The sequence below is a fragment of the Amblyomma americanum genome, chromosome 6, assembly GCF_052857255.1.
Source record: "Amblyomma americanum isolate KBUSLIRL-KWMA chromosome 6, ASM5285725v1, whole genome shotgun sequence".
Classification (NCBI taxonomy): Eukaryota; Metazoa; Arthropoda; class Arachnida; order Ixodida; family Ixodidae; genus Amblyomma; species Amblyomma americanum.
In genome coordinates, this window is record NC_135502.1 from 53,567,235 (window position 1) to 53,579,629 (window position 12,395).

Genomic DNA, 12,395 nt, shown 5'->3' on the forward strand with positions numbered 1-12,395 from the left:
TCGAGCTGACAAAAGTTAGTTACGATTGAAGCCTGTGCAGTTGGGTTCCATCTAAAAATAGATAGTATGAGGTTCAAGCAGAGTGTCAAATTTCTGATGTTGAGCCGGTCGTGTTTTTTTTTTCCTGGACATGATTTTCAACAGCTGTGGTACAGCTTAAAATAGCACTTCAAACAGAGCCATAATGCAGTTACTGGTTGGGCGAGCAAGAGATTTTGTGACTATGGTTTAGGACTTGACATAGGTGTTATAAATGCGTAGATTGTTGTTTTTAGATGTCTAGACAAATTTAAACCATGGTGATATGTAGCATGTACAGCGCAAATAGCCTATACTGCTCATCTTTTATGCATCTGAAAACCATCTGTGCCTAAGTGTGCTGAAGTTAAATAGGATGCTTCCTTATGTAAGAGTCCTTGGTTAAAATATATATTAATTTCTGAACTGGGTGCCATGGCGAGGCCAGTACCTCGGCACCTAGTTAAAAGTGGTTAGATTTACATTTTAATTCAAGTAGATTTGCCGCAGATTGCTGCACATTAACGGTGAAATTTCTACAGTGGCATGCCACTGTTCAATATTGGTACACATTGCGCATTTTCTAGGTTCATGAAGTTTCGAAATAGCTTTTAGCCCATATGTCTCACCCGTTCACATTTGAACTAGTCTGCATTTTTGCATTTTGCTTCTGCTTTTCAGTCCTGCAGTCGTTCACCTCTGGTGTCACCACATTCATCTCCCATGGTGACTCGTCGTATAGCGACCACAGCACCACCTCCAGTGCCACCACGCAGGGCGTCACCCACTAATACTCCTGGGCAGTCACCTGGCACATCACCTAGGTAACATTAACAAAGTCATAATTCTCTTAACACTGCTATGTGATCATAAAAGTCTCCATCCTTTGATTGATGGCACGGTACAATTTGAACATGTTTGAATCAGCCGAATTCTTTTTAGTAAAACTAAGAATTGAGCAACACCCTGCTTATAGCCTTTGGATGCGAGTCTTTTATATGTATGATATGCTTTATTGTGACAGGGGTCTGTCAGGCTTGTTGGCATTGTATGGAAATTGTGAGGGAGTTATGAATAAAAGTCAATTGGAAATAGTGCTTCGTATGTTTACATGTTTCTTTCATGCCTCTTATTTTTCTGCACTAGTTAGCATGCCTGGTCTAAAAGCCAAGATGTTATGTTGCTTGAATGGGTAAGGTCCCACACAGTACACTGCGAATCCTTGATGGTCCTGTCAGATACGCTGAAAAGTGAGGAGACCAATTATGTATTCAGTGCAGATGGCAGAAACTAGGAAGCCAGATGCGTTCCTGCAAAATTTTGCTCATTTGATTTTGACAATGGGCATTATGGCCTTGAGGCATTTTGCACAAGCTCATGCACGAAGATTTTGTTTATTGCCAATTGATGGCAGAAGCTATGTCAGAAGTACTCAGTACATGTCACCTGTTTAAATGAATGTAAAGTTGAGGAGAAAGAAAAGCCGGCTATAAAATGTTCGCTGTGTGGTAGTTTGACTGCACTGTCAACTTTTCAATGCCACCGTGATTCTTTATTATTTATATATGGAAAAAGCTCGCAGCGCCTACACAGCATTACTGCAGGAGATGCAAAGCTTTATAAAATAAATCCATGGTATTCAGGCTTGCCACATCCCGTGGTAGTGAATTTCATTCACTAGTGGTCTGCTCAAAGCAAGAAAGGTGAAAAATGTTTGTCATAACCCTATATGATTGCACCTTGCAAGAGTGATCAACATGAGACGTGAGGTGAAAGTTCAAAAGAGTACACAATGCAAGAATCAGTTTTGACCAACAGACAAAAGGTTTAGAACTTTAGATCATGCCAGTTTTGGGTTTCGTGCGTAGAATGTGTAGGCAAATTTTATTCACGCTTTGAGAGTGAATTTTCGCCCAAATTCAGTTTGAAATTCAGTTTGAACAACTGCTCACAACAGGCACTTGACTGACTTGCATCTGCAGGCACCAAACCTTGTTCAGGCCTGGGACGGACGAGTACATAAACGGCGGGGCACTTTCTCGAACATCCAGTACACCTCAAAGTTCACCTGAGAATTCTGGTAAGTAAGGATTCAAGATCGCCAGTATAGTAACAAAAATTGCCAGACTGACTTTTTGAAGCCAAGCATTGCACTGGGATCAGCATTTGTTGGGATAGTGCATTATTTGCCTAGTTGAGGGCACACAGATAAGCAGTACTGGTTAATACAAAGGCTCATTCGTGAAACAGGGCCTAAGAAAAAAAACAGCTGACATGTTAAACTTTTTTGAATTTGTTTCCCCTCCCCTCTTTTTTTTATCATCCACATCTTATCTCATCTTTCTTTATATAGTGGAATCTTGCCAGGTGTTCTGTTCTTATCTTTTAAAGCACTAAATATACCTTCCATAAGATTCATAAGCTAGGCTGACATGAGTGATCTCTCACACAGGCTATTCATTGCCATAACATTGACATACTTATACTAGGCACTGTGTCCTTCTCCTTTTTCTTTCTGGTGAAAGCAAAATGCAGCTTGCAAATATCAGAAACATTTGCATCAGCAGCAGCAGCACAGCTCACACTTTGTTGCGTTGTGTCCAGGGACAAGTGTGACCTACTCGGAGGTGCAGCACGACGCTGGGGGCCTGTTTGCCAGGAGCTCGTGCTCTGGCTCAAGCTCCAACCCCGGCTCGGCTTCCAGCTCCAGCTCTGGCTGCTGTCTGGGGCCCAGGCCTTCTTCCTCATTTCCCCCAACCATCGTCACATTGGCACCATCGCCACCCAACACCAATGGCACGTGGCCTGGCGGCGGCTGTGGCAGCAGCATGGCCCTGCAGCGAGCACCTTCCCCACTGCCAGCACCCAGTGTCCACTATGCTGAACTGGCCGATCTGTTCGAAGAACCCAGCTATGCCAACACAGAGCTCAGTGCTGGGCATGGTTAGTAGCTAACCGCAGAACTATTGAAAGCCTCTTCGACCAAGTACTGTATTTACTTGCTAAATGAATCATTTTTTCTTAAACAAAAAGTGGTGCTAGTTTTTGGCAAGTGCGTTAATTATGAGGTTGACTCTGGTTGATTAAAATTACTCAAATTTAGAATAATTAATGCTGGCGGTGCACTTATTATGTGATTGTGTTAGTTACGCAAGTTAATACGGTAGCGCAGTGAATGCTGCTGAGATGAGAGGATGCGAAGCTTAAGCCACTTTGTATGCTGCTTACTGGGGTTGTGCCAGGTACAAGCTGTCAGGACCATCTCTGCTCTTGCCAGAAAGTTATCCTGCCATACTGAGAAGACAATGCTCCACACTAAGCATTGTCACTGAGCATAGTGCACAGAATAGTGGTACCATCTCTTAATATATACCATCATACTGACAGATCAGATGATTTTGTTCCCGCTTGTTCTCCCTGATACGCTAAGAACACGCTAAGAACCAGTGTCATTTTACTTCCTAAAACTGAATTCAGAATGTTCGCATTGTGTGAAGGCATAAAAGGGCGAAAGTATAGGGTTCTAGTTTGCTATTTCTTAGCAACAGAGTCTTCTTGTGACGAAAAGACTGTTAAGTCTGCGAAGGGTACTCTACCAGTCTAGCATAATGTCTTGATTCCCTTACTCTTTCTCTTCAGATGTCCCTTTAAGAAACGCTAGCAGAATTGGATGAAAAAGATATAAGTTTGGAAGTAGCCCTTCCCGTTATTGTGTGCAAAAGGAAGCAACCTGCAAATAGGTGAATGCGGCAATGTGGCAAATAGGCCGCATTTTCTAGCTGCCAAAACTGCCTAATGGATATGCTCGTGCTACTGTAAGTTTATTTTGTTATCAGAGGGCCTTAAAATTTTATCATTCGTACGCATTGTCTCAAAAATGTTTTTGTCAGTGTAGAATGCAGCAGCTTGCCATGACAGTTATTTAGGTTGCCAGTGCCCGTTTTCAATGAGTTGTATGCATTTTTTGTCTCTGGCCTTCACAGATTGTAAGTTAAGGTCTAGAAAGGCCAAAAATTTCCTTTTCCCAACTCATTCCACTGATATTTTGAATCATAAATTAGTTGCTTTTTCTTTACTTTTTATCAGTTTATACTCCTGCATGCTCAGACAGCAGACAAGGGCAGTAATGCGAAGCACAAATGCACTTCTTCGGAGCTACATTCTATGTAGACAAAAGGCAGTTCTCTTTTGATTTCAGCATAAATTTTTCTGTTCTAGGAACATATCTCCTTCAGGTGTTATTATCTAATTTGGAGGTAATTTTAAAATTTTCATATTTGTGTAAGGCATGCATTCCAAGATGACAGAAAAAACTCCCATCCTTCCAGGTGATTAATTATGCAATGTCTGTTAGGTCCTCATTTGTCCACACCGTGAATTATTACAACTATGTGGGTCTTATTTATATGTCTTTTGTCTTATTCCTGTCGCAAAAAGTCAGTGTGTAAACAAATCAGCACATTTTAGGTCTTTTAAAATTCTTGTGCTTGCAGAACAAGCAAATGAAAACACGCTTAGCGGCGCTGTACCGGAGTTACTGTGAAACCTGATGTCCCTCTTAAAATCTATTTTCTGACGATATTTTGCATTCATGTCTTGAGGCAGTTCTGCGCAAGCTTTTGCGTATTTCAGCATGTTTTTGTTGCATTCATATCTGTGGGCCTTGAATATGAAGCTTTAAAGGGTGTTCATGTCACATTCACTAATGTGGACACGGTGCCTGAAGGAGATAGTACTGTACCCGTCACACATTTTCTTGCTGTATCTAGAATAAGTGTGCCATGCATCCTCTTACGCTGTACACTGTTCTCTTTTTCTTTTTTTCCTTTTTTAGCAGCTGCTATTCCCATTCCTCGACAAACAGAGCCATCCCCCTTGGACTCTCCACTGTGTTCACCTCTACCTGGATCAGCAAATGGATCTGTGGGGACTAGCCAAAAAATTGAGAAGAGGTAGGCTGCTTTCAAAGCCATTGTAGCAGTACTGCCATGGTGTTTAAACATTTTGTTTTTATGTGCTAGCAAGTATTGGTGGTCACAAAACAAGCTTATATCTAGTTTCAAGGAAAGCAGCACAAAAAACGAAACTCTGAAGTTAAAGCATACAGGTGCTTGCTTCCAACTGATTTTATTTGAGAAACCAAGAGAGAGAGAGAGGAGCCAATTTGCTTTGGAAGCATACTAAGCACTCAGGAAGTCCATAGCTTTGTGCACCAAAGCGAGTTGGTCATCCTATTGGTGCAATGGCAGCCAGGCACAACAGAATGGAGGAGGGGTTGGGGGAAGTGGTGTGACCTGGTGGCGATGGGGCAGTGTCAGAGCCAGTGCTCAACACTGGCATTCAGGGAGGAGCAGTTGGAGCAGCAGGGCTCGATGTGGGATCCATAGAGGTGCAGTTTATCAGGGCTGTAGAGGGTGTTGGTTTGAATTCTTCGGAGTACTTGTGACGGTGGGGCGGTAAGATGGGGATAGGGTGGGGGTAACTGAGTCATGTCGTGCCAGAGCTGTGAATAGCTTTCAGTGATGGTGCATTTAGAGAACCATGCCTTGACGTTTAGCAGGGGGCTGACCGAGAGTTGTGAAGTTCATGGGTAAGCTGATGAGCGAACTCATTTCCAGCAATCTCTGCATGACCAGGGAGCCACCTAAGAATGACAGAAGCAGTTCGTAGCATGAGAAGAGTGTCTACGAGGTCTCCCGTTAAGTTGTGAATGACGGTGGGGTTCTGTATGGAGCATAGAGTTCCCTGGGAATCTGTGTAGAGAGAGTAATTATTCGTGTGTGGTAGTTGTTTAAAGGTTTGTGTAGCGTGTGCGATGGGAGTAATCTGGTGCTGACGTTAGGGAGATTCCTGTATGGGCTCCAAGTGTGCATGCTGGAGGGGGTGGGGGAGCTGGGAGAATTAGTGACATACAAGACAGTGCCAGTTGAGGGGGTGCGGGAAACATCGGTGTGCATGGCAAATGGGGGTTGTGATGAAGCACATGTGCCTGTCACCTTCCTTAATTGATTCCAAGGGCCACGCGCTGGTGAATCAGAGCTATTCCGATGCAAGATAGGAGCGGGGGAAGCGAGGGTGTGGAGAACAAAGTCTATGGGCTAGATGCCAGCCTCTTTTAGTACCCTACCTTAGGGTGCCAGATAATCAAGCGACCTTGCGGTTCCGGTGAAGATGTATGAGGGAGTTGACAGGAAATAAAAGTCCTTTATCATAGAGGCGTTGATTAGAAGTGTGTACAGAGAGTTTGGAGTTGTTGCCGAGGAGAATCTGGTCTGTTGGTGTGAGGAGAGTATAAGCAGGGGATATAATAAAGAATTTTGTTTATGGCTAATGTGTGCACTATTGGGTGGCATGTTTCTCTTGCACTCCATCCAGCTTGCGGTTTTACAACCCTACGGACGAGATATGGGACAGAGCAGCAGGTCCTGATGGCATTGCTGACTGCCAGTGCAGTCAAACTGCTGTGCAGTTTGATTTCTGCCAAAGGATAGGCTGGTGATTGATATGAGCGGAGATGACAGAATTTACTGAGCATTGGTAGGAGGTGTGGGAAGAAGCAGAAGTTCGGATTTTCCAGGCACACATGCTTGGTTTCTCAAATGAAATTAGTTGGTAATCATTGTCAAGTGTTTCTAATCACTTCATTTTGGTTCAGACATCTAAGCTGCATGCATACTTAGTGTTTTTTTTTTTCCCTGTAGGCTACGAGCTTTGAGGCCGCTTGGTACAAGCGCACTAGAGAATAAGGAAAACGACCGTGTGAGCTACGAGAACTTGCACATGGACTACATATCGGAGCTCACCTCAGAAGGCTACGCACAGGACGCCGTAATTCGTGCTCTAGGCATTGCACGAAACGACTTGCAAATGGCCCGGGACATTCTGCACGAGTTTGCTGGCAAGAACAAGTGAACTTCTAAACAAGTCGTTACTCTAGCATCAGACCTCAAATACAGGGGCACACTGGCATCTTCATTGCTCGTTTGACTTAAAGGCGCAAAGACTGATGTGTTTGATTTTGTGCACATTGATGGATAACAGAGCGGTTATTGTCGGTGTGGTTGTGTTGTTAACCAGCGCGCAAGCCAAGCCAAAGGTGTGCTGGGATGTGCAGCGCGAAATACAGGTGGATGCGAAAGGGGTCGTTTTCTTTTTTCTTCTTTTTCCCGAGATCCTGAGATATACTTCTATTTTTTCAGAACCTTGAACCAAACGTCCAGTCACTGCGGGTATATATTAGTGCAAATGTGTGTTCATTTCAGCTGCCGGAGTGGGCTCTGCAATTTCTCAGCCACAGAGAGCTTGGAAGCTGAAAATGGTGTATACGGCAGCTGCTCATAGCTCTGTTCTTTTTTTTTTCTCTCTCTCTCTATTTCTCTAGAAGGGCAAGGCGCAGTTATGCAAGTTCAGTACTCGACCTGCGCACCTCGTTCTTCTAAATGTAGTATTAACTTCGTTTTAACAGGACTGCTGCGTTATGCACTGCGGAGCGAACCCGATGATTTTTCAAGGTTCAAAGCTCTGAGCGTGAAGTTTGCATGCTAGTCAATTTTAGACAATGCAAAGTACAGAAGCAGAGCTTTTTCTTTGCATATTCTTTTTGTGATCATTTTACATAGTGAAGGCCACGAGGCTCATCTTGGTTTTATGTGCATGTACAGCATTTATACATAACTGTTATCATATCACATTCATATTGAATGGTTTTAATTCAAGCATTAGCAGTGTATCGCTACTAGACGCTCTGCTCGAGGTACGATCAACACACAGTGCGTAGCCGTAACAAATGCCTGACTTGTACCATGGGCACCTTGCATCGTACTTCAGGCACTGTGTGCATACATGTCTTTATGGATACTGTGATTTGAGCCATGCATATAACTTATTCCAAGTGTGCGCACGATATGATTGCATTGGCATGTGCCCATTGTGCAGTGATGCTGTCTTCTTTGTGTTTAAGCTTCTCTCTTTTCTTGTAACTTTTTGTTGTTTCTTTTCTCATTCTGCAGTCACACTGGTGATTTTATACTTACGTTCCTTTGTATTGGATGTGCACATTTGTCACATGACATAACCACTCGAGTTCAAACTGTTTCGTGCACATGTCAATACACAACAAAAATTTATATTATGTTTTAAGGGGAGCATTAACTATTATACATGTGAAATTTATTTTATGTGCTCCTTGTTTTTGCTTTGGTTAATCTGCAATTGGTGAAAATTGTTCTCTTATTGCCTTGTGCGAGTACCCATTCGCTATCAAAATCTGTCTAATTTTAGTATGCTAACTTGTCGCTTTGGGTAAATATAATTGATCTGGATAACCACTATATGAACTAGCATAACTGGGAAAGAAAATGATCAATGCTAAATTTTTTTATTCAGTCTCTATCACTGTTTCACATTTGTGTCTGATTTGGAAAGGGGAAAAACATGTAGGCATACTTGCTTTTGTGTACGTGTTGGTAATAATAGACGAGTTTTAGAGAAGAGAACGCATAGGTAAAGCCTTTATGTCAAGCATCAAAGGCTCTGTTGTATCTGTTACTGCAATGGGCTCATTCATGGAGCCTGTATCCCTCTAGAACATATAACCACATGACATGTTGTACAGGAAACACGTGGCAGTTAGCTTTGACAGCAACTGCACTCTCCAAAAAAAAAAAGGAATGATGATTGAGGTATAAGTACAATTTTCATGCCCATAAGATCATCCGTTGACATCATGCACATCATGTCACTCTGATACACTTCTCGAGTGGCATTTGAGATTTTGTCCTTCATCTTCTATTCAGTGTGAAATCTAACTCTTTGTCTCGTAACACATTGTACATGTGTGTGCATGTGTCTGTATGTGCAGCCTACAAGATCCTGAAAAGTATGACATTTGTGTAATGTGTAATGTAAAGCTGGCTCTCTTGAAAGCAAGGTGCCTGCCAAAAAAAAAAAAAGAGAGAAAGACCGTCTGATTTGAACACCAAAACGTGATGACACCAGCTTTGGCTCTGTCTTCTGCAGTGCTTGGGTTCTTACCGGCAGTGAAATTTAACTATGGCTTTCTACAGCATAGATAGCTCATCATGAGACCATATTTATGATCTGTTAGCTTTGTCTTTGTTGTTTAACAAGCTTCCTCTCCTTTGCCATGAAGTCCTTCTCAGATATGAAGTGTGTAGTCAGAGGCTTATGATATTGATCACTTCCTTCTTATTGTTTGTTAGAGGAATACTGACATCAAAATTTTAGCTTTTGCTTTTTTTTTTTCCCATGCTTATAATGCTAAAAATGTCACTGCTGTTTGTAATGTAAAATTCTGCAAACAATGATTTTCAAGCGCTCTTTTATTGATCAGCTTTCAATTTTTCATTTCCCTGAGACAGGCACCCAATGCAACATCACAAGCCTGGTGTAAATTACAAAGTCTCAGAAAACTGGCATTTCTGCTCTTGTCTTGTACCATCACTGGGTTCAACAATTATAGAAACCGAGCTCATGTTGTATAAAAAAGGCAGTATAAATTATTTGTTGTGCATTGACAGATTTAGTGTTAAAGGAGTAGAGACATCAAATTTTAGTTGTGTTTTCTCTCTTTAGAATGATGCACAGCACATTATAAAACACAGAGCCACATGGATTGCACCAACAAGTGGTAAATAATTTATAATTGAACTTTTTTCTTTTATGCTGTTTCGGTTTCAGCAGCCAAATGACGGTTGTGACCTACAAGACGCATCCAGGTCGCATGCGGCATACAAAACTCCAGTATAGTTGCTGCTTTCTTCGTTTTAATTCACATCAACTATTACGCAAGCCTGCTCAACAGTTGGAATGGCAGAAAATTGATAAGTAGTGGTGATATCACAGTTTTTTGCATGCCTCACATGACCTGAACAAGTCTTGTACGTTACAGCTGCTGTTCATCTTTTAACACTGTTGCGTCAACCAACACGAGGCCAGTATGAAGGAAGCAATGGCTGATTTATTGGCAGTAGTGCCAGGTAACGATGTGCTGCCTTTAGGCAGCCAGAAGGCTTGCGAGAGGCAGGAGCCAAACCGGGATGCTTTCTGGTGTAGTCATGATCGGCGGCCGGTGCCGCCTGTGCTGTGTGAGACCAGTGCAGCAAAATCAAAACGGCACGAGAAAAAAATTCAGTTATAAATCATTCAGCTGCCGTAGGTGCATTCTATGTCATGACTCATGTATACTATTGTCCAGTGTATCACTCCAAAGAAAGAAAATGCACCCAAAAATATGACGTCTCTACTCGTTTATGATTTTGACAACTTATTGCATATGGAGCTAGGCAGGAAGACTATAAAAACTTTGGTGTCTATACCTTAGTTGTTCTGAGGTAAGAGCTGTGTCACACAGCTTGTATGCTGACAAGGCAGCATAGCCTTATCAGCCTTATCAGGCTGTGATAGGGTATGTGCTTATTGGCATGCAGATACTATGCCACAGCTTTAACCTGTGCTGTGCATGGAAGAGTGGGCCAGTGCACGTGTGCTTGCTTATCACAGGGCTTGCCTGAGGGTTATGTGCACTGAGATGCCCATGGCTGTAAGGTGCAAAGTGTCTGCAATGAAGGAGACTATATGATATGTGCTTCCGAAGTTTGGAAAAAAGCATTGATTACAGTCTGGTTGTGTGTACATGTTTGTGGCGGGTGTTTTGGCAACAGCACCAAAAATGATTCAGAGTTGTTCTTTTGCAAAAAGGAACTGATCTTTGTTTTAGGTCGCTTCTTCTCTTTTAATGCAAACCCAGCTCGACCAAGCATTGTCAAATTTGCTATAGTGCTGGAAAACTCAACATGCTCTCATAAAAATCAAAATAAAATTCTGTGCCAACTCTTTTCACATAGCAGTTATTGCATCCATGCCTTCATCCATGCCTGCATTGGTGAGGCTGTCTTAAAGGGGCACTAAGAAAACATTGAAGTGGGTCTCTATTGATAAATTACTGCACTCTAAGGATGAACTACTTTGACTCAAAACAGCAAGAAAAGACAATAGAGTGAAGTACAGGTATTGCTGCCACCGGCTGTTATTGCGACCAAACGGCAATGACGTCGTGGCTGATTTTAAGTGCAGTTCTCGGAGTCCAGTTACACTGCACTTCCAAACTGTGATCACTGGTTCCTTTTGTTGCGAGAATGAATTTACCGGCTTCATTTTCACCTCTTTTTGTGCGCAAGATTCTCCAGTTTCCGTTCGTCCGTACAGGCAAAGTGACCTCCCTAAGTGCACAACTTGCAGCTTGAACGAGGTTAAAAAATGCTAGTTTCCTGATTAAGTGTTTAGGTAACAATAGCATCAATTTGAGCTGTGCTAACTATGTGGGGTTTTAAATTATGATCTACAATAACTTGTGAAGGCACGATAATGCACGGCATCACAAGGGAAGTTGTTTTACTGAAAAGACTAGGCAGCGACAGCTATACTTCAAAGTCCACTGTGAGAGAGCCACATGGTGCCACGTGCTGGAAAGCTGGGTGCAGTACGCTTGACGCATCTTGACCAATCGGTGCGTGAGCACTGGCAGCGCGTGATACAGTAGCGCCACGCGCTATGCTAAACGTAAGCTTGTGCCAAAGCTAGAGTCCTAATTTCTTTCACCGACTGCCTACTCGATCGTCCCTTGCCTCATAGCACCACACCATGGCCAGCAACACCCACTCCCTCCCAACTGCGCGTGTTCCGTCACACGTTTGGCACGTGCACTGCAGTTATGCACATTATAACGAACGTCTGCGGACATGTACGGGACCAGTTTACCGCGAATATGCAGGAGTCAGAAGCACGCGCGGGGACACACTGCATTCGCGGCATTGAGGGCTTAAGAAAGCATCTGAAACCTTGACTCCTTTCGCACGTATCATGTGAGACCCATGATAAAGGGCACGATCGAGTTACACGAATTCATCTTCCTAGACAACACAACATCCTCAGGACATCCTGGATTAATTTTTGAGGAGATTATGTTGTCCTGAGCATGTCCTCTACTGATCCTCAACAAGTCCTCACTTACTGCTGCTGTTTGGCCTCAGGACGTCCCCAAATTTCGTCAGAAGGAATTCTTGGTCTTTTTTCAGGATATCAGATGACAATTTAGCCCAGAGATTAATAACATATTTTCTTAATTATTGTGGGCAGTGTGCACGGGGGATGTGAAATAGCTCTTTTTGCTGCTTTTATCTTGGATTCTGGCAAATTCTGGAAAAGTTAACTGACTGGTTCGTTCCCAACAATTGTTGCTGTCTTCACACAGCAACGCCTGTAAGTCTGGAGTTAATTCTGCCTGATAGGGCCCCACCCTATCCAGAACACACAGTACATAAGACCAGGTTTAAAAGCAAAAATATCCTAAGATATCT

At 42.8% G+C, this 12,395-nt stretch overlaps 1 protein-coding gene across 2 annotated transcripts in view; it reads left to right on the top strand.

The window, feature by feature from the left end:
• Positions 1-10,882, top strand: part of Cbl (E3 ubiquitin-protein ligase CBL) — a 40,291-nt gene extending 29,409 nt beyond the window's left edge. The window contains exons 8-12 of one of the 2 annotated variants that reach the window (XM_077626858.1): positions 700-842; positions 2,001-2,098; positions 2,623-2,961; positions 4,853-4,970; positions 6,720-10,882. In XM_077626858.1, the coding sequence (XP_077482984.1) occupies positions 700-842; positions 2,001-2,098; positions 2,623-2,961; positions 4,853-4,970; positions 6,720-6,930 (909 nt within the window). In that variant the 3' untranslated portion in view covers positions 6,931-10,882. The remainder of the gene's footprint in view (positions 1-699; positions 843-2,000; positions 2,099-2,622; positions 2,962-4,852; positions 4,971-6,719) is intronic. The other variant, XM_077626859.1, reaches the window with a different exon arrangement.
• The last annotated feature ends 1,513 nt before the right edge of the window (positions 10,883-12,395 follow it).